Source organism: Strix uralensis, chromosome 4 (assembly GCF_047716275.1).
Source record: "Strix uralensis isolate ZFMK-TIS-50842 chromosome 4, bStrUra1, whole genome shotgun sequence".
Taxonomy (NCBI): Eukaryota; Metazoa; Chordata; class Aves; order Strigiformes; family Strigidae; genus Strix; species Strix uralensis.
This window is the reverse complement of record NC_133975.1, coordinates 119827142-119853818: the sequence shown is the minus strand read 5'-3', so window position 1 is coordinate 119853818 and position 26677 is coordinate 119827142. Positions and strand designations below refer to the sequence as shown.

Sequence of the window (26677 nt, the reverse complement as noted above, 5' to 3'; positions counted from 1 at the left end):
GAAACGTGCTTTTATAGTCACTGCCCTGAGCATCAGGAGATGAGGTCTCAAAACAAATCTAAAAGGACTACAGGCAATCTGGATGGTCATGGAAAAAGCCCTTAATCAGTCAGTGCCATGGCTTCCAATCTGTAAAAATGGCCATATTTTTTCTTCCAATTCTTGTCCTACCTTTTCAGACTGAGTGCTTTGGCATGAAACTGCCTCTTCCTACTGGCATGTTGGGTAATTAATGCAATGGGGGACTGATATAAGTTTTCTCTGTGAAACAGTACTACACCATTACTAGTAATAAATAGGGCATTTTAACTTAAAAGAAAACTTATTTTGGACAAAAGCTTTTTTATCTACTGCAGTGCAAGCCATTTGTGTTGATCTAGAGAGTAAGGTGTTGAGGCAGCTGACTGCTATTTGCTTTTTAGCTATATGTTCACAACAAAACCACAACTGCGCGACAAATCTAATTTATGTCTCTGATCTCCACCTGAAAGTTACAGTGGCTATTTTAATCAAAATGCATGACAATATTGTAGACAGGAAGATCAAGCATGCTCCAGTCTTACGTTCTTTTAAAGTCTTTTAAAATAAGACTGCTGTGTTTCTCCTTATGTAATTGAAAAAAAATATTTTGCTTTTCTATTTCAGTTTTTTCCTGTTTGTAATTGCTCTGTTTTCAGACACATCTCAAGATTATCAAGGGGTCTTGAAAATAATTAAAAGGAAATGGAGACTGATTAAAATGAAGAAGTGGTTGAGCTTAATCTGGTATTGATCTATACGACTTTAGGTATGAACAATGTATACTGTTCTTTTTAAAGTCACTTTCAGATTGCTTGAGAAGGCACAAGAATCTTGTGATGGAAAGTGTCAACCATTTATTAGAAAAAAAAAAATTCCCATTGGATTTCTTATTTAAAAGGATCTCCCCATCTCAGATAGGATAAAGAAGGGAAATCTGTATACAGAAAACAGACAAGGAACATCTGAGATATAGAATGGCTTTTCTATAAGGAGCAATAATCAAGAACTTTTCAATACACGAATGAGATGGCTGAGGGGAATGTGGAAGAATCAGAAATAAAGTCCGAGCGGCATGGAGAAGGTGAATGGTTTCTTCCATTATAAGAATTTAGACTCCAGACTAGCAGAAAGCAGCTTCAAAACACACAGAAGGAGATGCTTCTTCACACAATACATATTTGAATTCCTTGCTACAGGATGTCGCAGACTTAAAAAAAACCCCAAGAACAACCAATTCCACAGCATGAAAACTCAAAGAGAGCCATGAAAGATAAAGACACTATCTGTGGTGCAGGAAGTCCCCAAACTATAAGTCAGAAACGCCTTGGTAACCCTTGTTGGGAATTGGGATAAAGTAGTTTACTGTGTTTTCATATTCTTGTTTTTCAAAAGCATACTGGTCACTGCTGGGAGTGTAAAATTTGTCTAGAAATGGGCTGAAAACCAGAATGGCTATTCCCTGGCAGCTTCTCACTCGAATACTCACACTCTGGAGGGAGGCATGTTTTGTTCCTGGCCCATTTCAGTCTGTCCAGGAGAGACTGTATGTATCGACAGGTCTACCATTCTCATCTGTCATACCACCGTATGAGGTTTCCAAATAAACACAGCAGGACTGCTCACGTATGTGATACAGCCACATAAAATGTGCCTTCACACTCAGAAAGAACCCCTGAATGTTAACATTTAAAACCAAATACCATTACGCAAGTACAAATGTACCCCACCATATTTCTCTGAACTTTTGGTCCATAGTAAGGATTTCTCTGAGTGTGAGAAGAATAACTTTAGTTTTCTAAAGCGCTGAATAAATCATCTTATTCTAATTACATTGTTCTTTCAAATACCACCAGTACATGACAATGTATTGGCTGTTTCTATAGAAACCAGAAGTGCAAGTAGCTCCACCAATTTCTACAGCCTTTTTTCATATTTATATGCTATCCAGAGACAAATTCATTAGGTCTCCTAAATACATGCTACTTAAAATGACTGCATCTCATCTGAAAAAAACGGCAATAGAATGTTTCCAAGGAAACAAATGCACTGCACTTGCACTCTAAATTTATTAATTTTTTTAACTATGCTTTAATGACTTAGGCTTATTTCTTTATAAACTCAAGTATGGAGAAATAGCTCAACCACATAAAGACCATCTTGTTCATTTTTTCTTTTTAAGCATAAAGCTATAGATCATAGTTGCAATTTTGTAGCTAAACAATGTTCAATCCAGAATAACAAACCAAAATGGGAAAAAAAAACCCAAACCTGTTGTTACTCTGCCTTGGCCTGTGTTAATAATAAAAATTCTGCAGTGCATTTCTAGACTAATTTTAAAAGCTCAGAATATCTGCTTCCACCATTTTTCTAGTTAATTCTACAGTTTATGAAGACCTCAATTTCAAAAATGGGAATTTTGTGTAAATCTTCAAACCTAATTTTTCCTTAAATTTTTCTATCACTCCAACAGACTGACTTTGTATTCATCTTTTTTGAAACCTTTGTTATTAATCCCAGAATCTGGACCTTTGTATTCATTTGTACTCTTCCCATTTCTAATAAGTCATTGCTATTTTTCCTGCATAATATTCTATTCCTTTTTTTTAATTAATTGTGCAAGCACGATACTTTCTGTAACAAACAGAATAATAAATGTCTCCATTTGGAGCCGTGCCTGAAGCACTTCACTAAATTCCTCCCAGGCAGTTTCCTTTCTTGAGATCTCCCCTTTAGCTAGTTTTCTCATTTTACAATTACCTACGTCCCTGCCTTCTACAGCTTCTCTAATTGCTCTATTCAGCTCCTCTAATTGCTCTATTAAAGTCCAAAATCACAGAGTGACATCAAGTAAGCTTCATACAATCAACCTTCACTTAACTCCTATAATTTTTTTTTTCATAATTTCATTTATTCCTGTATCTGTAACTAGTCTGTTCTGTGGTTCTGTCAGGTCATACCACTGGGTCTCCACTGCCTGACGCCCTTCCTCTCTTTCCCTCCTTCTTTAGCATAAGCAGTGGATTTGCATTTATGGAGGTCTGAGAGCTTCAGATATTGCTTAAAGATCAGAGCCACAGCCCTGTCGCCTTCCACTTATTCCCTCACCAGATTACTGCATGCTGCTTTGTCAGGACTTGCTGTTCTGACAGCTGTAGCAGATTGCTCTTGCCAAAACTCCAATGGGCTTCAGTGATTTATGAGACAGAACACGTGAACATCAACAGACAAGAGATCAAAAACAGAGTACATCCATCAGCTGAATAAATTATTCTTCTATTTTTAAGAGAGTCCAAGATAATGTGATCTCCCTACCTTCAGAGTTCCTTGCATTTCTGCACGCACGATAAAAAACAGTTCCTGAATGCTTACAAAATGTTAAGAGTTTCATCAAAGCAGAATGCAAATAAAAGGTAAAATATGCAAAACTCGAGAATAATTATATGGATACATTTAGAAAATTTAAATGAATACATTCAGATGCAAGTTCTTGAGTGCTGTATGTCCTTTCAGCAGAGCTAATAGCATCTGTGCTTTACACTATGCAAACCTTGCTGACACGTGTAAATAAATCTTTTCAATTCAGATTGATGATTCACTAATGATATAAGGAACTTTAGCTCCTTTAAAAGTATTATCAGTACAGGACAGTTACAGTTGTAGCCTTGTTCTGACATTACGTCTGTGTAAACTTAGAAACCCAAATTAAAAAGAAAAAAAAATATCTGTAGTCATATTTTCTCTTGTGAACACAATAAAGTCCTTATTGCTGAGCTGAAGGATACAAGTCTCAACCCTTTGTTCTCTTTGGTATTTCAAGGAATATTAAAATTTTGGGTAGAATAAGTGATTGGAATATATATTGTCTCCTGTCCGAAAAGCTAATGCAGATCAGCCACAATGGAGAGTATCTGTGTAATTCAACTGGCTTGTGCTGAACATCTTAAGAAATCCTTCCACAGCTCAGAGAAGGAAATACTTCTAAAATACATAACTACTTCCAGGTCTCAGTGTTATTGCACAATTCTTTTTACAGGGCATTTTACAGGATTTTTCTAGGTTCAGCTCTGAGGTCCAAAGATCCCATGGGGGCTGTTCAATATGATGCTCTTTCCTTGGTCGACAATGCAGAGATTTTTTAATTTTTTTTTTAAACATACCAGCTCACTTCCAAGTTTTCTGGTCTTTTCATAAAGTCTGTATAAACATTCTCCAAATGTTTCATAAATTTAATCAATCAGTTATACAGCAATATAGGATCTCCAGAATAATCTCTTCACCAGAGACACAAAACCAGGTTTAAAACAAACAGAAAGAAGTGCCACTATAATAAATCTCTACATGCTATTCAACTGCCTCTTTTATTCTTTTTTTTTTTTTTTCCAGGCTTTGATTACTTGTCTCTGAAATTTTGAGATGCCCGTATACTTTACATTTCACTGAGCAGTTAACAAGTTGTTCCATCCATTTATTTCTCTGAAGTATATATTGCTTAGCTTTATCTTGAAGCTTTTAACTCCCTTATTGTTATTTCATTCTTTATCTTGCTCAATACCCAATGTTACATTTGAAATAATTTTGCCTGTTTGCTCAACAGAACAGGGATTGCAATAAATGTCTTTCAACATTCTTCCTTTTTTTTTTTTTTGATATCTGCCTTTCTGATTAACAGCCTACTGTACATTTCTCAATGTTTTAGTAGCTGAAAGGCTGCCTCAAATCTATCTCCATATATTTTCTCTGGGACTTAGAAATCCAATTTTCATACCACATTCAGTACATGAATAAATATTAGTAATTTGTGCTCATAAATTTATGCTCCTGTTAAAAATTAGTTGCCCATCAAAATCAAAGAGATTTCAGAAGTACTAATTTGGAAAAATACCACTATCAGCTATTCTATGTCATTTTTCATCAGCAGAAAGCACCAGTGTGGCACACTGGCATAAAGCAGCACATTTCAACCACTGCATGGATGTGTAATTAGACAATATTTTTGTTATTAGTCATCCTCTCTATCTCTGTGATGCTTAATGCTTTACTCTGAATTTCCAAAATCCCCTCATTTCCTGATATACAGTTATCATATTGCCTCACATAGTTAAATTTTAGATGTGTTAAAACACAGGAGTACATCCTAAAGAACAACCTCTGAATTACCAGTGAATGCTGAAATTGAGTTTTCAATGTGCAATGAGTAACAAGATTCAAGCTCTTGATTTAGGGTGCTCACTCTATTGACAAAATATGCTGCAAAGCCTGAAAAGGCTAGCAGGAATACGATGATGGGAACAAAAAGAATCATTAGTTCACCCACACATTGGTCCAAACTGAATGACAGGTTAGCACACTTGAAAGAACAGGTAAAACAGGAAGATCATGTCGTGAATTAGGATGAAAGCACTTTCATTAAGATTGTTTGCATCAAAACTGAAATGAAGTGGCAGAGGCCTCAGACATCTATTTCAGTTAAGAGTAAATGGCACTTTTTAGAACAGGATAAATTTCAAAATATTGGCCAGGATACTTTATCCAATCTTGAATACAGCCATAAAGGTGTAAGATGGAAGAGATAGAAAGCATGCTGTTTTTATCTTGTGAATAAAGATAACAATATAAACTGAAAGCAGGAATACCCAAAAAATCCATTGAAATCCCCCAAACTAGGGAGAAGCAGACATGAGATACTGATGATATTGATGATTCATACCTAACCAACATACTGTTCTATGGCTGAGAGTTTGAAATGTAACTACATTATTTTGCAGTAACAATGTATGGGTGATACTTGCCATTCTGGAAGGAGAAACATAAACAATCAAATCAGAGTCTGATATTTTTCCCCTTTTCTCCACTCAGCTGTGAACTTCCATATTCACTGAGTACATACAGAACTGTTCTTCAAATTTTAAATTCAAGACAAATGTAGGTGTCTAACAGTCTACACCTATTACTGACCTACAGATACCTCAGATGGAAAAAAAAATATCAAAGGATAATAGAAGGTTTCTTCCCCTTTTGGAAATGTTTCAGAGTAAGAGAGTAAACCACACTGATTTAGACAATCACAGTACAATCAAAATTATGGTTTGGGGTTTTTTTTGCTACCTGAAAGGACATTGTAGAGATGTTGGTGTTGGTCTCTTCTCACAGGTGATTAGTGACAGAACAAGAGGGAATGGCTTTAAACTCCAACAGGAGAGGTTTAGACTGAACATTAGGAAAAAATTTTTCACAGAGAGTGGTCAGACAGTGGAATAGGCTGCCCAGGGAGGTGGTGGAGTCACCATCCCTGGATGTGTTTAAGGGTCATTTTTGGATGTGGTGTTGGGAGATATGGTGTAGGGGAGAATTTTGTAGAGTAGGGCTGATGGTTGGACTCGATGATCCCAAGGGTCTTTTCCAACCTGAATGATTCTGTGATTCTATGAAATATATCAAACAAAAAAACCTGGTAACAGATACCAGGTTAAACCCAAGCCTTCCACTTTCTAAGGTGATTAGACACTGCTCATTACTAAAATTAATATTCCTCATCCGCTACTTAATTGGTTAGTTTTCCAACTGGTGAAGTTCTACATTAATACAATTGTTTCCTAATGAACAAAGCAGGTAACAGCTTTTAAAAACTTCCAGAGAGAACCCAGTACAGGATCTGTACAAAAGAAACAGGCTGGGGTTTTTATTTTACCAAGACTAAAACCTTTCCTATCTTACCTGTCAGAATATGCATTCATTCACTTATTTATTCTCTTGGAAAGTAAATTATTTCCTTGTAGTAGAGTAGGATGCTTTCCTTATCTCTTCATTAGCATCAGATTACTGAAATAGAGTTACACAAAATCTTTCTAAGCACTGAAGCGTCCTGCAGGTACAGAGACAACCACTGTGTGCATTCCTCAGTGATCAACGGCTCTTCAAGCCAGGTTCCAAGGCTGGAGCTTCAACATTGCAAAAATGAGTGTATGGTTAGTCACTGAGATAAAAAAGCATTATTCTGCTAGTCTCATTTTTGCTGTATATAGTATCCTAGACACAGAATGTACTGCCTTTTGAGAAATCATGTCATAAGATAAAAGGATGTCAGAGCATGCAATGTTGTGACATATTGCACACAACAGCAATACTCTCAGTTAAAAAGAAAAAATTCATAATGTAGCAATCATGAGTACCATCTACTTTGGCAACGTATTAAAAGTGGACTGAGAATGGCCCATGGAAAGACAAATACACCGTTGTACCCATTTGAAAAAGGCACCATACCCAGAGCAGTAAGCAAGGGGACAAAAAACCACATTTGGGCAGTAAAGCATAAAGTTACAATAAAATACTGTTTGAATCTCATGAAGATAATATATTTCCTAATTAGTAGAAAACATGCTGGCTGTTTTAGACTGTGTATGTAGTCAAATTAATAACATGTTAAGAATTCATGTTCCTCTTTTATGGAGATATCAGTGGTTTTTACGGTGTCTGTCCTCTGGAAATGAATCACAGATGTTGTCACCTAAAGCGTGAACTACTGGCTCTGCATGCAGACACACACAAAGCTTAGATGTCATCACCTGCAACCTACACAAAGGTGATCCCAAGCATAACTATTGTTCTTATAACTGTGCCGTGGTAAAGTACTGAAAACTGCAGTTTTCATCTGCAATTTTGCCAGACATGTAGTTTACACAAAAGTTACTATATCAGAACATCATCTCAAGCCAGGCTACTGGCAGTCAGAATTACAGAAGGTATGAATGGGTGGGCTATTAAAGACTACAGTTTATCAGTATGGGTTTTCTTCCTTGCCTTCTTACAGTGCCTTTTACAAAGGCCAATACCTCACAAATTGCACACCACCCCTTATCTTTTCATCTTCTACTGCAATCTCCATCTCAACACATTTGTCTGCTCCTCACTGCAATAATGCTTCATGTAAACTATATTCTATACCTCTCTGCTTGCCTTCTACCTCTTCCAGCAACACTGTTCACTGGTGAAGTACACGCGTTTCCTCTGTATTGCTGCTTTTCAGGGACAGTTTCACCAAGAAGACTTTCCAAGACAGTCAAACTACACCTTGTCAATCAGCAAACTCCAGTCTTATAGCATGGAGATGCATGTATTTCTGTAGGAGGTATCTTCTGTGGAACAGCAAGCTAAGATGATTGGCAATATTTGGCAATCACAGCCTGGGACACACACGCTGCTTTGCAGCCTCTGTCCAGGTTAAGAAGAATGTGTGGTCCTATACCTGCTCCTGTCCACAAAAAAACTGTTTTGTGAATCTATGTTTATGTAGGCCTGTACTACAGTCAGGTTTGCCAGACATATCAAGTGACAGTTTGGCTGTGGTTGAGCTGAGATACCACCAGAATTTAGAACCTAAAAGGAAGGACATGCTTTAAGAGATTAACATATTTATTGTCTTCATTGTTTGGAATAAAATATGGCTCGATACCTCGTCTGGTACCAAGGGAAAGCACTACTGAAACTCTGACATTTCACAAGGGGTAAAAAGGACCAAGAACAGCATTTTTCAAGACATTTGTCTTGGTGACACCATAACACCATTCAAAATACCAGTGATTGGCAGAGATACTGACTCAGGAGATGACTCAGAACTAACTTATCTAACACAAGCATTAACATCTGTTATTTAGCCCCCTAACTCTATTTGGATCAATGACAATTTTGCACAGTCCTCAGGTCTTGTCATCACAATCTCTGGTATCAGAATTGCTGAAAAAAAAATCTTATTCAAGCATAACCCTTGAAATGTAAATATTCATTGTAAAACAATCTTCTGTTTCATTGACACTGAAATGCCTTCCTCATTATCAATATTTGAGATTGTCCTACTGTGTATGAAAGATTTCTAACCATATTTCTCCATAACCATATCCAACATGAGTTACTGTCAAGACAGGCACATTTTTGCAGCATGCCACTGGTCATTGGTTACTATAGAACAGAATTAGTTATCATTTTTCATCTGCAGAGACTGGGCACCTTGGACACTTGCAAGCTGGAGGTATTGCCATTTTTGGCATGAACATGCTCATCAATCACAGCTGATTTCAAATCGAGAGAAAAATCATCTTCACAGGATTTTCGGAGATAGTCATTCAAAGATATACACAGGCATAAAATCCATCATAAAGAAACTACAGGGGATGAAAGAATGCCTCTGGCTTTGTACACAGCTAGACTATCAATTGACTTTGTGTATAACTACAATATCATTTACACGAAATCTTATTGCACCAAGTCAGAAAATCTCAGAAAGAATGTTTTGTCACCTACATCTGCCATCTTCTCCTTGACTAGGATCAAATATCTCAAATTTGACACTATAGTCAACAATCTTTAAGCCTTAAAAAGATGATATCCATTTAGTTCCTGAAGTACTTTTTAAAGGAAGTTCAGCCTACCATGACATACAATGGCTTCTCTATGTTAAAAAGGACAGCTAAGTATTCAATTACAGACTGCATCTCCTCCCCACAATTAAGGCCTACTGTTATGAGAATCTCAAGAAAGAACTATTGTACTCCCTACTTCATTTGCATGCTTTGAAACCACTGACCCTGCTGTTCAAGGAAAGAAGACTTCCATTAGTCTTTCTCTTCAGTCCCCTGCCAGAAAAAAAATAATGTTTTTGTTCTACAGTAAATTTACAGTGTGACCTCTGATCATCTGGAATGAACACCCTTTGAACCGGTACTGTTTCCCACTAGTGTGGTACATATTTTCATGTTCTATAAGTTGCCTATGCTAAAGACACAATATCACTTATTATTGACAACACCAGAATATTGTATATCAGTGCAAGGCAGGGGAAAGAAGGGATGAGTTACTATGGAAAATTTCATAACTTTTAAAAAAGATACATAGGTATTCTTTATCATAAGTACTTACAAATTTTACAATCTAAAACTAGAATCATCTTCCTTCACAGAACTGTGCTGTGAGTATCTCTTCATATCCTTATCAAGGAAAAGTAGTCATCACGCAAGCATGATGGATGGAATAAATCTCATCACACTTTTTACAAAGGTTTTCACACTGACACTGTAACTCAAACTCACAGTAAATTTATTTTCAGAGTAGCCTCAGATTTGGCAGTCTCGATATGTACTTACTAATGTTTTTCTTTTAAGAACCTATTCATGTGAGGGAAGCCTATGGTATATATCCTACACAATTAAATTATTTTCTCAAACATCAGTGACAAATCCAAAGGAACAACTGCAGCACAGGAACTAGATTGTTAATTGCACAATACTGTGTTTCCTCAACAGAGCAACTCCCGTAACTATTTCAGAGCTGTCCTGTTAGAGCCCTCATACCTGAAATGCATCAGCCTAGATCTCTCACCTATTATTATTAGTACATCAAAGACAGAGACAAAGTTTGGGTAAGCAATCTTATCTTTTTCAGATCCCTTCTGACACCCTCAAGAGCGAACAGATGGCTAACTACAATGAGTAGGATCTACCCACATAGAAATTCAAAGGAAAACAAAGAACTATTCACTTTACAGTCACTGCTGCTCTTTGAGCTGCTCTGTGCATGAGGATGTTGGTTTGCTTTACACTTCCACTGGCAGAATATAGCACTGGTCTTACCTGAGCTCTGAATGGCAGCTGGGAGCATGCTGTTCTTCATGGTTCACAATAAAGTAAAGGCAGAGGATATACATGCCTCTCTGTGGCCCTTCATGAATGTAAAAATTACTCCAGGCTTCTACGTAAAAGGTACAGCCATTCGCATCTTGACCCACATGTAACAGCTTGAAGAGCAAGATAGCTGTACTGCTTCCTAGTACACAACCGCTTTTCACAATCCTCAAGTGAGCTAATTGGCTTTATTTAATTCAACTATATGTTACTCATATTTACATAAACGAAAAAATTAGTATTTTTGTGTACAGTGTTCCTCTTCATGCTTGAAAAACATTACAGAGGTTCATATCAACAAATGGCAACACAATCAATGACAAATGCAAAATACCTCAGAATAACATTTCATCAAAAGACCAGTACATCTAGCTGCTTAGTAATGCACAGCACATTCAATCTAGAAACATTCCGGAAGAGAAAGAGAAAAAAGACTTCCATTACCTTAGAAGTCCTTATATCCCAAGCTTTAACTTCCGGGCTGAAGCCTCCACAAATGAAAATATTTGACTCTGTAGGGTGGAACTTCAGCGCACTGATCCTAAATTCATTTTGGCTGCTAAATATCTGCTTCCCTAAAATAAAGTGAGAAACTGAGATTAAAATTTGAGCAGAAAATGAAATATGTCATTCATTTCAACCTAGTTTCAAAAATATCAGGGTTGTCAAAGGTGAATCTGTTTATATTAACACATTTCAAGAACATAGGGCTACTCTGATTTACTGAAAACACAGGACTGAACTCACTAAATTCTATCCACATGAAATTGCTCCTGCTCTTGGGACTCTGCACCACTGACTCCTTCCTACTGAAAGGAGAGAATGAGTGGTTTCCTACACTAAGGAGCAGAGCTCCTCTGAGGTCTCAGTTCAGTCAACATGCAGGACTAAATCTACGAATCTAATAGTTGAATGTTTCCCTACAGAGAAGGCATAGTCTTTTTTACAGTGGGATAAAAATAACTAGAACAAAATATTATCTGTACAGAAATACCACGTCCCAAACTATACTACAACTCTTGAGTTGTTTACTTAACTTTCTGTGAAGGTAGGAGTGAAACTTCATCTTGAAAGTAGGAAATAATTTCCATACCATCATATAAAGGCAATAGCTGTTCCCATGGATACACTGTTCCCAACATTTAATTGTGTACACTAATCTCTGCAGGATCCTGTGGTTAGTATCAATTGAATTGTCGACACTTTAGAAGGCAACAAAATTCAGCTAGGTTAATTTATAGGACTTCTCCACAGTCCGCTGCTTCCTTTCATCCTAAAAAATTCATGATATTAATGTACATTCACTGAAATACAGTTTTTGGAATTGCAGCATGGACCAAGATAAATACATTTGCTCAGTTTCACAATTTCAACTGTCCCTTATATTCTACATATCACATATAAAGACCTACATTATATAAAGTTACTGCTTTAAGCCACAGTGAAAAAGGTACTGCAAAAGTAAAAAAAAAAAAAAACAAAAAACAAAAAAAAACTACGACAAAAGCTTCTTAAAATATTTATTAATCTACATTTTCAACAAGTGAGAGTTGTTTTAAGACAGGCTTTCTTAACTGAAAATACTCTGAGCTAAAATCATTAGTGATGGATGTAAATACTTACTGTTTGGTGAACAATACTGAAAATCATTCATATAGGGGGTTTTTATGCTTATTTCATGAGTTGGAGCCATGTTGATTTTATCATCAGTTCCATTTTCTTCATCTACTGAACTCAACTTACACAGTCAAGAGGCTAAGACTTATCAAAATATTTATTCATTTTACAGAAGAGAGATTTTACTTCATCGTACATGTTCTTCAAACTAGCAGAGGCAGGGAAAATAGACTGCAGGGAGTGTAAGGGAGGGGTGAGTGTTGTCCTACACAAACACTGGGGTTTTTGTAGGGGTCTTTTGTTCTTTTTAAAAAGATTCTCTATCAATTCCCCATGCAAGAGCTAAAGGGCCACTCTATCACTACTTTGTGAAAGACTCGACCCACTACATAAATTCCTTCCCCAAAAAGAGAAAAAAAGTCACAAGGGCAGCAGAGGTTCTCTCCACAAGTCATATGCAACAGTGACCATCTCTTACTATGGGAGCTTTCAGTACCCCAAAAGCTACAGAAGAAAAAAAAAAAAAGACTCCACAGGGAAGGAAGAAAGTATTAAAATCATCATTTATAGCAGCAACAAGATATTGCTCTCATGTGCACCACTACCAGGCACCATTTGCAGGCTTTACAAAAGCCACATACACATGCATCTTATTCTCATCCACAGCACTGGAAAAAGTGCTGAATTTCCCCATGGAGGCCCACTAGTCAGTTTAATAGCACTTTGCTCCCAAAGGAATTTGATTCCTACTAGTTTAATAAACACTCTGGGAGTATAATCAACAAGTTTTCAATGGTACTGCAGCCTACCTGCACTAATCCTGTCAAACAGATTTATAAAGGATGCATCAAGCAGTCACTATTCTCCATAAAGTGTGTTGTCCAAATGACATTAGACATTAAGTTATCCAGTGGAACTCATCATCTAACCTTCTGACAAACATTAATTGTTTAACTGGCTTTACTAAAATATGGTTTACCTCCACAAGACTTCTGAAAACTGCTTTTTCTATAATGCATACATTTTTCTTGCTGTTGTGCTCGCTAGCCTAAGGCATGAGAAAGTTGTAAGAAACAACCAAAAGAGATGTGCACTAAATTCAAGATGCATTTCATCTACTAACTACAAGATCTGTTTCCTTTTCCACAGAAAGATTGATTTAACATAATTTGTTATTAATTACCTTTCAACCTCATCCCCAACTACTTGCAGGAATTCAACCATTTGCTTGATATTTTCTCCAGAAACTAAAATTCTCTAATTCCCTACTCTATCTCCCCCTGTTTTAAAGAGAATTGGGCACTGGTTTTGCCCTCTTCTTGTCTTCTAGAGGCTGTTATTTATCCAAAAGCTCTCAGTGAGAGTCACTAATAGAATTACACCGTAATGATCGCAGTGCTATCATTTCTACATTACAGTGTAAAAACAAATAAAATTCATGCAAACAACCTGAGCATTTTATTCACCTCTATACTCTTTAACCTCCTTCTTTTTCCTATTTTAAGCTGTTGTTGCCATTTGATGCAGATATTAACCATGCTAGCTTTTTGACTGGCCTGAGGAGCAATCACAATACATTAATCTTAAAAGCTCAGGCTTTCCAATTAATACAATTTGAAATACAACTCTCTTTCTCATTCTCTCACACCCCAAAGTGAAATTCAATCAAACGTCTCTTTTTGGAAACTCAGTAAAGAGTGTTCTGAAGAGTCTGGCATTATTAGATGTATATATTAATTTAATTCTACTGGCACGTCAGAGAAAATGAGAAAAATTCTGGAATGCAGAAGAGCAAAGCAGCAGCAGACAACATACTCAAAAGGAGAGGATCACAACATCACAGAAAGGAAACTCTCCAATCACTAGAACCGAAATTTATGCACAATACACAGAATCTAAGTCAGACTGCTTGTCATACAAACATTCCTGAACCCAGCAAAATGAACTTTCCTAACATCCATTGCTTAAACCCTTCCCTTTTAGGTATTAGGACTGCACGGCTGAAGTGCTGAGGCACATTCTCCACACAGTTATGAAACCTTTATCACTATTATGAAAACCTCTATTGTGAAACCTCTATCTTTCAGAACCTCAGAAATTTAGGAAAAATATCCATCTGAGAGATGGAACAGATCAGTGTGAAAGATGATATGGGGCAAAGTAGCTGATGCAATTCAGTATTTTAGAACAATGAATTCAACTCTTAGCCCTTTTCTGTACAAACTTTATTTAGTGTCTTTTATTACTATGAGCAGAATTTGCTGCTTTCCAGGATGTAACCATGCTATGATGGAACCTAGCCCCATGACTTAAGAAATCGAGCTTCAGTGTTTGCTGGACACCCTGCTTCACTTTTCTGGAAGCTGGTATTTACAGTTATGTATATTTTTCTCTACAATTATTCAGTTTATTAACATTAAACATTCAACTTTTGGGGGCCTTATTTTATATATTGCAAAAGATGCCCTTTGAGAAGAAGACTCTCTTATCCATAACAGAATACAACAGGTGTAAATCAGCAAGCTTATATATACCTTCCTTGTGTATATATTTATTGCATTTTAGTTCCTAAAGGCAGCATAACAAAGAGTCAAACGACTCATAGACCGTAGAAAATTACATCTTCTGAAAATCTATTTGTGTAATTGAGGGAAAATCCATACCACATATAATTTTCCTGTATGAGAGGTTGTTATTCCAAAGCAGAAAGAAAATATTTCTCTCCATCTTTAATTTTCACAATTTCAGTAACAGTATCTACTACATCTTTGCAGTGTGTTTTATATTCTTAAAGTGCTTTAATTCAATTCTTCATTCATTAAAGGCTCACCAGTAACATACACAGCATGAAAAAAAATCTTTAAAAATATCTTGAACATATGTTTCTGCTACTTTATTCTGCAGCCTACTGTGAAACTGCTCAACTATGAAATCAGATATTTTAAAGGCTATTTAACATTGTGAATTTTTCACAGAACATCAGCACAGTTACTGAAACAGGATGCTTCTGTAACTGTGTTTAGTGGTCCTCAGGTTCACACCCCTATCTGCATAATCCAAAACCACCATTCACCTCTTACACTAATCTGTAAAGAAAATTGAAGCCTAACACTTACAAGGACATAAAAGTAATCTTGCTAAGCAGAACGGATTTCCCTACTGTGTTTACAAAAAGACATGAGATAATACATCAAAAAAGTCTTATTGCAGTCACACTCTCTCTCATGCAATAGTGAGAAGAACATTAGATTGATCAGACAAAATTTGTTCAATGTTGGCTGTTATTTATTCACTGTATCTTGGTGTGTTTACAAATTGCTTTATTATTTTTCCAAGAACTAAAGTTATACTGACTATACGTGTTTCTTAATTCTTTCCCCTACATAGTCACAAGTTTCTGGCGTGTAAAGGTGCTTGAAATGTTAAATAATTTTATCTTTTACCCTTAAAAATGTCCCCAAATAAACATTTTTCTCTCTTCTTGTTGCAAACTCTTTACATTAGTGAGTATAAAAAGTAAAATGCTGTTACCTCCTAGCTGGAGAGTGACCATTAAACTATGTTCAACACATTACTTAAAACTGCTGAATTTTGGGGGAACCTTTGACCTCACATCAAAGATGCCTGTATGCCCTCAAAAGAAAAAGATAAAATAGATTTAAAAAAAGAAAAAATGATCAACTGGGCTTTTTTTCTGGGGTGTTGTATAAAACCTTCATGCATATTAAAACTACATAATACTGGGAGAGAAGGGGAGGAATAGGAAAAGAAAATCACAGCTCTCCTGAAGTGATGTTTATGTATGAGCACTAAAACTTATGTGAACAAATACAATTACATTAACAATAATGTTAATAGGATATACCCTATATATAGGATAATATATAACATTATATTAATATATAATAATAATGTTAATAGGAGTATCTATAGGACTACCAAATTAAAATACAAAAGAAAATATAGGAAATTTGAACCATCCTCTTGGAGGTACAAAATGTTGCATTAAGAAACTCTCAAAATTATATAAAATAAAACAAGTTAAAAAAAAAAACAAACCAGATTTAAGTGTCTACATTATATATAACCTGAACTTTCCTTCAAAACCAACAGCCTAATTTCAGTGTCCTGGCCATGGTAATGTGAAAACTTTGAATTTAAATTCCCCATTATAACTCTGAGGAAGTTATAGTTGAAATCAAGTTCAGTCCATGAACTAAAATACAACTGCAGCATTTGGCAACATAGGAAATGTGCCAAAATTTCTTGGAACATTCCCTCTGTCATAATATTAAAGAAATGAAAAGTATCTACAATATGCAAATAGTATTAACCCAGCCAATGTTCTGCCTATGCTATTGTACCAATTCATTTGTGACTAATGAAAAATCCACTGATGAATATAACATATATTCCAAAAATAAAACAGCTATAAATAAATTTTAAAAATACAGTTACCCTTCTGAAGTTGGTAGAGCATCTCCACTACATCTGGACATAACAGAAGTTAAATGTCAAATGTACTTGACCTGGAATTGTTTGAAAAGCAATTTTTTTTCAGTGCTCTCTGATTATAGCACTGCTTACCACTCTGTAAATAACAAAGTGTCTGAACTATCACTAGCAGAAAATGACTGCAAGCATGGTGTTAGTAGATATGAACAAAACCAGGGAGTCTCACTGGTTCAGACTGCTGCATTATTATCACATTTGGGAAACGTTTCAAAAAGCTTTATTTTTATGAAGAAATAATGTGTATAAAATAGGACAATAAAAAAAATATTAAGCAATAATCTTTACAGGCAGCTCAGCTGCAGGTTTTGGATCTACTAATATTTATGAAACCCCATACTGCAGTACTGAACTTGCCTCATGCAAACTGTAGCTACAGAATCACTCAGGTGAATGATGCACAAATAAACACGAGTTCCTTAAACATTTTATGCATATTTTGGATCAGAGCCATACTCTGAATACGTACAACAGTTTTCAAGAAAACCATATTTGTGGACAGTCTCAGCTTGATATCTTGGTGTTAGGACAATAGATGACCATTTAAGATAATAAATGATGGTCTATAAAAAATTAATTTAGAAAAAGAAGACTTGTGCAACAGCATCTATTTTCACCAAACCAGGACAAGTGAACTCCTTGCACCTCAATAATTTGAATTTTTCTCTTTCCCTGTTCATCATAGCATGAACAAATCATGTAGGTTGTACCTCCAGGGGTCATCTAGTCCAAACCCCTACTCAAAGCAGGTCCAGCCGCAGCAGGTTACTTCAGGGTCTGTCCACTGAACTTCTGAGTCTCTCCAAATACAGAGACTCCACAGCCTCTCTGGACAGCCTGTTTTAGTCTTTGGTGACCCCTGAGTTGAGCCAAAAAGCTTCCTGTGTTCTTACATTTCTCCTTTGCCTCTCATCTCTGAGAGACACACATCTCTGAGAAGAGCCTGGAATCATCTTCTCTGTGTACTAGGTAAACACTTGCTAATCTGGCCCAGGATGAAGTTAATGAAGTTGACCACCTATGCTGCAAGAAAACGCTGCTGATTCACATTCAGCACCAGGACCTCTGGGTATTTTTCTGCAAAGCCACTTTCTAGACAGTTTAACCAGCCTGTTTTGCTGCACAGGATTACTCCATTCCAGATGCAGGACTTTGCGCTTCCCTTGTTGAACTTCATGAGGATCCTATCAGCCCATTTTTCCTGCTTGCAGCATCTTAGATCTTCTTATATATAAGAACTTTAATTAAATACACTTGACAAGGGGAAGAGGTTTGATGGTGTAAAACTGCAGAATAAGCTGTCATGGATGTGTCTTCCACCCTTGAATCAGGATTTCTATGCCAAAAACAACAAAAATTCTGCTTTGTGATTAATGAGATTTCAGTGTTTGTGTCTATTCTGATGTTGTTCAGACCACAAAGATTAAAAGAAAAAGAAATCACTCCAGAAAATGCCATATCCTAGGACAAGGGATACCCAAACTTAAGTCCAATCTTAGAAACAAAATTTCCTGGAGAATTTATTCAAGCACTGTTTGTTACCACAATGCTGGCATATTCCTTTGAAGAATCTCATAACTAGCTGTCATCAGACCCAGAACAAACAATTAACTGGGTCTACGCACTACAAATTTGATTTAATAGGGCAGAAACTACATTCCTAACAGAAAAATAACACAAAATGACAAAACACTCCCAACTGAGCAGCCCAATACCATGCATGTACTAAGCTGTATTTTCAACCTTTCCTAAACTTTTAAAAGTAATTCTCTTCAAACAGTTAGGTTTTTTTTGGTGAAGGCCATGTAGCAATTTTTATAACATAGATGTAATATATAAAATCTATATTGAAAACAAAGAAATATTAGACTTTAGTAAACTTGACTAGAAAAATGTTGAACCAGAGCAACACGCACAAGACACAAGAGCATAGAGCCTTAAAGACAGCATTTTTATTTATAAAATCCCACCAACATGCATTTACTGCACTGAAACACACTGGTAGTTAGTTCAGTCTAGCAATGGATAATTAAGACCAAAGTCCAAAAAAGTGTCTAAAAGTTCTCTGTGAAGGAACAGTTCTAACATCTATCTGAAGTTAATCAAAGAAGAAATCATCTCAGCACTGATGAAGAGTGAGGAGGAATGAATGATTCAGTGAACTAATGTAAATCAAAATCTTATAGCTGCCTTAGTGTTTTTCAAATGGAAATGAGGCTTTTTATATCACATTGATTTGGATTCCAGAGGCAAACTGCTTGCCCTGTTTCTCTGAAAATAATTGACTGAAATGTATGAAAAAAAAAAAAAGAGTAACTTTACAACAGGGAAGGAAATCAGAAACTGGCATGCATGGGTAGGAAATCAGAATAAAATTCCGATCACTCATATCATACTTTTCCAAATGAGATGTGTATCACTGAAAGCCAGGTCCAAACATCCACATTACAACCGCAGTTCACAGGAGCTACAAGGAATCCTGTGTCCTTGAAATAAGGTAATAATGAATATCTGGTATTTTCAAGGATTATAAGCATCCCTTTTGCCTTTACACATACAGTTTATTTAAGTAGTTAGAAAAACTACATAACTCACACGTCAGTAAGGAAAGAACCACTTATAAGCTTATCTGTTTTGAAAAATAAGTAAATATAATTTGTTATTGTTGCCATTGCCTAAAACACTAGAAATGCCTTTTTTCAAATGAACCACTACAGTCAACTTAATCCAGACTATTATCCCATTACTGGATAGTTACATCAAAGAGATGTTAGAAACTAAATTATATGATTAAAATCACATATCTTTGGAATTTGTTCTACGATTTTATAAAATTAATTTCCCCACAGTAGTCCCTTCAAATGACTCAGGCATATAAAATCTATTCTACTGCTATGAATCCCATTAAGAAGGCGTAGCAGGTGCACACCCCAACCCCGATGAAAATAGGGCTTCTTGGCTGCTGAAGTGTAGCAGCTATTGATTTCCTTTTTCCATGCCCTTGTTCCCAGGGCTTCACAGTAGTTGGGACATTTGGCCAACGGGAGCCACTACTGACCACGGATCAGATTCAGCTCAGGTATAAATGGAGACCCTTGGGGGAGCCATTTTGCGCTAGTCCCCCCTGGAGCAGCACGCTGTGGTTGAGGACTCTCCCCTTGGGTCGGGACGCTGCCCAAGGAAACTCCTTGAGGTTACTTGGGTCAGGACGCTGCCCTGAGAAGTTCCTCAAGGTTGAGAGTCCTCACTTGTTAGGTGAGTGATAGAGCATTTTGGGTTGTCATTAAACCCTAGGTTGTTCTGTGATAGAGCGTTCTGGGTTGTTGTTAAACTCTAGGAAGCGGTGTTTTGTTCTCTCACGGGCATTCGAATCTGCTGTTGAATGGTTGCAGAGGGCTAGTTAATTATGTTGATAATAAATTTTTTATTTTAGGTTGCTGTTTGTTTATTTGAGAGCCTCCGTAACAGAAGGTAGCCATTCTATTTAGAATTTGTAAGCATTATAGTCAAAATTAAATCTACTTGGATTAGTAAAATTCAGGTAGATATGAGACTAGAAATGAGGTTGCTGCAATGAGACTGAAAATAAATAATAAAAAAGACAAGAAGTCTGACAAATTAATGACTTGCTATATTAACCTCATGTACTGCTACTACATCAAATATATAAAGCTCTTTTCCCCATTACAAAACCCAAATATTCTTTAAACATCAATATTCTGTAACTGTGTCACATGTTTTACATCCCCAAACTACAACAGTTCCCTTCCAGCCATCACTGAATTTAAATATTTCTGGTATGACAAATGCTGAGAAAAATAAATTCTTCAAGCATGGAAAAGAATCTTCCTTTCATGTGAACAATATTCACAAATTTCCTTGGCCACTTTCCCAGTTCATCTGAATAGGACTTCTGCTCTTCAGATATTCACATACAATGTACTTCATACTTTTACGTAAGAGAAACCCCTCCTAGACAAGAACTGCTTCTAATTTTTGTAAGGATTTCTTTTGTAGACTTACAAAAAAAATTGCAACTTTACAGGATTTAAACATTTAAAAATAAATTAAGTGGAAAAATTAAATTGCATCTCTTTAGTTGACAAGGTACCAATTTAGGCTTAATCCTTCATTTATACGCACACAGAGGTGTCCTATTATGCACAGCCCCAATGAATGCTGCTGTATGAACGCTGATAACATAGGTAAAGGAGAGAAGAAATATAGCTGCTAGAAGTATTTTAGTTTGTGAAGGAGACATGAGGAGAGACAGCATCCAGGAAATTAGTTGTTGAGGTCATAACAATCAAATCCCAAATCAAATTCACAACTGCATCAAAGCAACACAGGTTCAGTCTCAAGGTTTCACACCAGAATTTAAGTTCCTATACACCTAATTAAGGTCCTATTCAGAAGAAAAAAAATTACCTAATTAACTTTAAACACAAACTTAAAACCAACCCAATTGAGAATGAGGTACAAGCCTGTTTAAATTAACCATATGTATAAATGTCACTGAAGTCTGCCTTAAGAGGCTCTTCAAATGCTTTAATGAACGATGACAGCACAAAAAATACACATTTCATTCTATTCATCTGTGCAGTGTCTGACAACAGAAATTACATGTGATCATGAAGTTAAAGGTATTTCAGTTTTCTTAAATATCTCCAACTACCCTTAATTGCTGAGATCATTTTTTTTGTAGTGAAGACATATTTCAAGAATTCTAACTTTGATCTATAGATTTTATCTATATTTTTAGAAGAAAGGATAAAGCTAACGAGATCCAAAGTTATCTGTACTCAATAAAGATAGGGCTATAACGCACCCTTACATGACCTTTACCTGTTTCTACATCTGTTAAATGCAGCATGGAATCAAAGCCTCCACTGAGGATCCTTCTTCCACAAGATGACCAACAGGCAGCTCGAACAGCACAGGAGTGACAGGAGTAAGTTTTTAAACAGCAGCCTGTATCTACAGCATCCCATACCTTGAAAAGAAAGATAAGGACAACTTTGTAAAGAATCACAGTATTTTTTTCACGGTACTGATAAGTAGCTGTAGCAAATCATCATGGCTGAGAAGGCTTTGCATTCCGAAGTTGTATCTGCTAAGCTGTAAAAATCTGTTTGAAATAATTGCATGGTTGATTAGAATTAGGGAATTTTATTAACAAAGTACAAATCAGTAATACATTTTTATGACTTGTATTATTTCTTGAAATGTCTACATTTCCTCAGTGGCAATTCGTGTTATACTTTTCCATTCATAATGCTGTCCTACCTCTGTGCTGGGATGTATCAAAATACATTTTCCCTTTAAATAATTTTTTTTCCAAATTTTTGTCTCTATCATATCTTGCTTTCCATCAAGTAAGAGGAATCCTAGCAGATTACAGCTTTCACATCTGCCTATAGATAGGCTATTATCATATTTCTCACTCAGTTTGTAATTTTAGGTAGAATTTTACCTTAACTTCCCTGAGAAGACAGATAAGAATATCATCATGCAGCTACATGGAGATTTCTAAGGACTGGTCTAAATCCTCTCATTTTTCAGTTTCTTCTGGACAGAATTAGATTCATGCTGAGCACTTCTGAAAATCCTATTCTACTAGTTATCCAATTTTTTAAAAGTATTTAACAACTAATATTTTCAGAACATAAGTAGTTCTGCTCATATTTTTTAAATAATTTTTAAAGAAAAAGGCAATTGTTACCAAATAAAATATTGTAGAAAATAGAACTAGTCTGAATTACAATTTCAGTTACTGAATATAGTTCACAATAATCAAAAGCACATCCTTCTCATGGTGCTCCTTTTGTCATAGTTTTAAGATAAAATTAGAAGTTTAGCAACAAATGACCCATATAAAGATCCAGCCTGCTCACTTATGCTCACTATTCCTATGAATATTCTGCTTCAGTAAAAGCTAGATTATAAAATATCTTATGATTGTACGATACAATATAATACCTGTTGAGTTGTCTAACAAAATGCGTAACAAATGCTATAACCATACCAGTAAATCCTACATTTTATTACTTCTAATACTAGTGGTACAAATAAATCAACACTTTGACAGTGTTTCATGATAGTTTTATTGCCGTTTCAGTAAACCCAAGGCAGTTTATTGCTGTAAAGTCACTATTTTACTACATGGTACTTCTCTTTGAGATGAGTCATTTTCATCGTGCAAAAACCGGCAGGATGAAAACAACACTGCCTATGAGCTTAGAAGGTTATTCTGATTTTTTTCTATTCTAATCAATTTCTCAATTGTAAAAATGTTTATCTAATGTTGGGAACAGACTAGGCAATTAACAGAATACAAAAAAACGACTTTTTTTAAAGTGAGATCAAATTAAACCTTCATGTATGCCACCACAAGAGCACTGAAGATAGTACCAAAATAAAACTGACTGCATGTTTGTGCATTTTAAAGGATGTTAAAAACAAAACAACTCGGTAAATCAGAAAAGATAAGTAGATGTTTGCTTTCTTGTGGCAACAGCACAATTCACAGTACAGGAGAATGTAAAGGGGAGAAAAAAGCAAGACTTTTGGTAATGTATTTTTATCTTCAATTATATTTTCTTCTTACTGGACAAAAAGGACTCACTGACAATATCATTATTATATAGTCCACACTCAGAAGACAACATTCCATTATAGAAAATTATTTCATCAAACTATCTTCTAGAACAGAGCGCAGTTCTGCAATGCAAAGCAACCAATTATCATTAATTACTTGAATAGTCAGTTAAGACTGGAACCGTGATGGCCATACCCTAAGTATTCTACCCTATTCACAAGAAAAGGAATCAGGAAAATTTTAATATTGAACTGCTTTTGAAATTAAGTTTCTCTGCTTTAATGAGTTTTAATGATCATTTCAAGCTTCACAGTATTAAAAAAGGGTTAACTGTGTCTTAGACGGCTTTTAATACGAGGAAGCTAATGAATGAATCAAGATGAAAGGAAAAACAGGTAGTACATGCTTCAGATATTTTTCTGTCATGTTTTAGTGATTAAGTATGAAAACTCAATTTTCACAAGAAGGATGAAGTAAAGCAAGTTCAAGAGCACTTCTGAGTTCCCGCTTGATTAAAAAAAGCTGTATAAATGGAAAAAGCACATGCCTAAAGCTGCACGTTTCTCTCCATTATATAAAACGGAACAAACAATCAACTCTCGTGGAAGAGACCACTGACCACACACAAGGGACAAGTTACCGAATACCACATTTCTCTCCACTGTTACGCCTTCCATCAGCTCTTTTTGCTCAGATAATGGCAGTGTTGCAATGCCTTCGGGAGTTAGAGCTGCATGGACAAGGCAGTCTTGACTGAGGAAATTCACTTAGTTTATTGCCAATTAACATAAACTTTTAATTACAGATTCAGGTATTGAGGAAAAAAGATCATGAGTTATACAAGCACTTAGGGCAGCACCTTCCCTCCCCAGGCCCCCGTAAGTCCAGCGCTTCTCCTCCCCTACTCTCACACCAGTTTCACCTTTTTTCACTGGGTGTTCTGCTTGGTCCCTTCCACATCCCTTCAGTGAGACAACAGCCATTGCAGGAGGCTGGGGTCAGGGCCTAGAGGTTTCTTGTTGCCTCTCCTTGCACCTTACTCTTCTCACCTGCTATTTGTTGCTTCTTACTGCTCCTCTGCTCCCTCTCTCCAAACGCACATCTCTTCCCCTATCTCCTCCCATTGCCTTCTGTGTGTCCTCACACGTCCTCATGTTTCCGCAGATGTGTCCTTGTGGCTTTCCCCTTTCTTCAATATGCGTGAAGAGAGGCACCACACGCTCCTCTGAAGTTTTGGCCCACAGTGAACTGTTTTCATCCATTTCTGAGCAAGCCGGAACCAGCCGTAGCAGCCCAGGGCAGCTCACAACCTCCTCCCACACAGGCCACCCCTGCAGCCCCTGCTACCAAACCTCACAGTTAATGCCCAGTACAAGCTGTCAGTTCAGACAGAAGAGTTAGGACAGACCTCCATCAAGATGTGGTCCAATGCAAATTCACTGGAGCCCACAAATGTGCTTTTAAATAATGCTGAGAGGTGCCACTTCTGCTGTGGCTTCACAGCAGAAAGAGAAGTCAAACAAGGCAGCAGAAGAAGATGGCAGACCCTGTCCTGCTGTGCAGTGGCAATGCCCTGCAAGCTTCATCTGGGCATATCCAATCCTAGGTATGGTTCCATATGACCTGCCCAGGATTTTCCTTCAAGTCTCATATCTGGTGAATTTAGCTCAGTGTAACTTTGATACATTAGCGTGTGCCCTGCTGCAAGGAGGATACGGTGCAGTGCATCCCCTGGAGAACAATTTCAGAGTTCTAAGTTTCAATATTCATCTTCCAGAGGAAAAGGGAAGCTCTACTTACTATTTGCAAGAAGTGGTATTTGGTATTTATAGTTAGCTCTTCAGCAATCACTTAAGAGATGCAGCCATGCCCACAGAGAGTCATATAAAGGTGAGCCATTGCATATCAAGAAACAAAAAACGGTGTGCAGAACTGAAAATAAGGCAATTAAAGGACAAGAGACTCCCCTAGGAATTAGGGCCATTAAAAACTTCCTATTTCAAGTGAGTGAAGTTGTTGATCATGCCTTCTCTGCCAAAAAGGAAGATGAATTACAGACTCTTTACCAGAAAAGGATCCCAAACTCATTCTTCTGAGTGGCATCCACATATGAGCTCAGAAGAAGGATTTGCATCCAAGAAGTTTAAGGCTGAAAGCAAAGGCCACAACACTGTAATTTAAAAAGTCATGGTTGTTAACAACTACAGTTTTAATTTCAAAGTGTTTTTAAGAAATTAAGTGTGTTAGAACTATTTAGAAAGTTTTATTTTAAATACCAAAGGCTGAACTTTAAGCATAACTGGCAATAAATACCTTTAAAATAAAGGTTTATAAAATAAAATCATAGATTTACATGGAATAAAGGCTTACATATTTAGTACATAATAAATTACCTGGGCAGGGGGAACAGCTCATTAAAAAATACACAGGCTGAGATATATCTTCCTTCATAGGTATTTAAACATGTGCATCAAGTATTATAGGACTAGATCTATCATGCATCTGTCAAAGGAAGACAGATTTATATTCAATTATTTTTACCAAGAGATCAGTTGTTTAAGTGTTGTTGCTTGACTTCAAAATTCAACTCTTACAAGAATTCGGTATTATTTCTAGATGAAATACTAAATTCTCATTAAACCTGAGGCTGCTCTTTTATCTTGTAATGTCAGATGTGATTTTAATTGCTGAGCTAAAAAGTTAAAAGCACACACTTCAGCCTGCTACTCTGAAAATACTGCTTATTGCTACATATTCAAGCAATGTTTTACATTATAAACAGTAACCGGTCCATCCTTTCCCCTTATAAAGCATCCCAAAAACAATAAAATCTGCAACTGTTATTAGGAAAAAGGCACATAGTACTGTATTGCCTCCCCTAAATCTACAATTGTAAACTAATGAATTTTCCAATATTTGAAATAAATAAACAGCCAAGACTCAAAGCTTTGAAATTAGCTAGTTACTTTCAAAGATTTTCTTCAATGCCTTTCTGGCATTAAGATATCGTGAACACTTTAATTGCATTTTTTCCAGTTTTATTAAAATTGGCTTTAATGTGTCAAGCTGGTTCATATTACACTACTAGTTCTTAGTCTTCTCTTCTTTACTATTTATAACATTGCCTTTCCATTTCTTTTCCATTAACTGCTTTCATTTCATTTCTTCTCATATTATAGAAAGTATAGTGATTACAAAGTTATCTCCTAGGATTAATATATGGGGCCAAAATGGCAGTGACAAACAGCCAAGTGACAAA

General features: G+C 36.3%; 1 protein-coding gene across 5 annotated transcripts in view; it reads right to left on the bottom strand.

The window, feature by feature from the left end:
* Window positions 1–26677, bottom strand: part of WDR25 (WD repeat domain 25) — a 70122-nt gene that overhangs the window by 9911 nt on the left and 33534 nt on the right. For all 5 annotated transcript variants that reach the window (XM_074868785.1, XM_074868788.1, XM_074868784.1 and 2 more), the window contains 2 exons: window positions 21666–21813; window positions 11136–11266 (listed from right to left, as the gene is read on the bottom strand). In XM_074868785.1, coding sequence (XP_074724886.1) covers window positions 11136–11266; window positions 21666–21813 — 279 coding nt within the window. The remainder of the gene's footprint in view (window positions 1–11135; window positions 11267–21665; window positions 21814–26677) is intronic.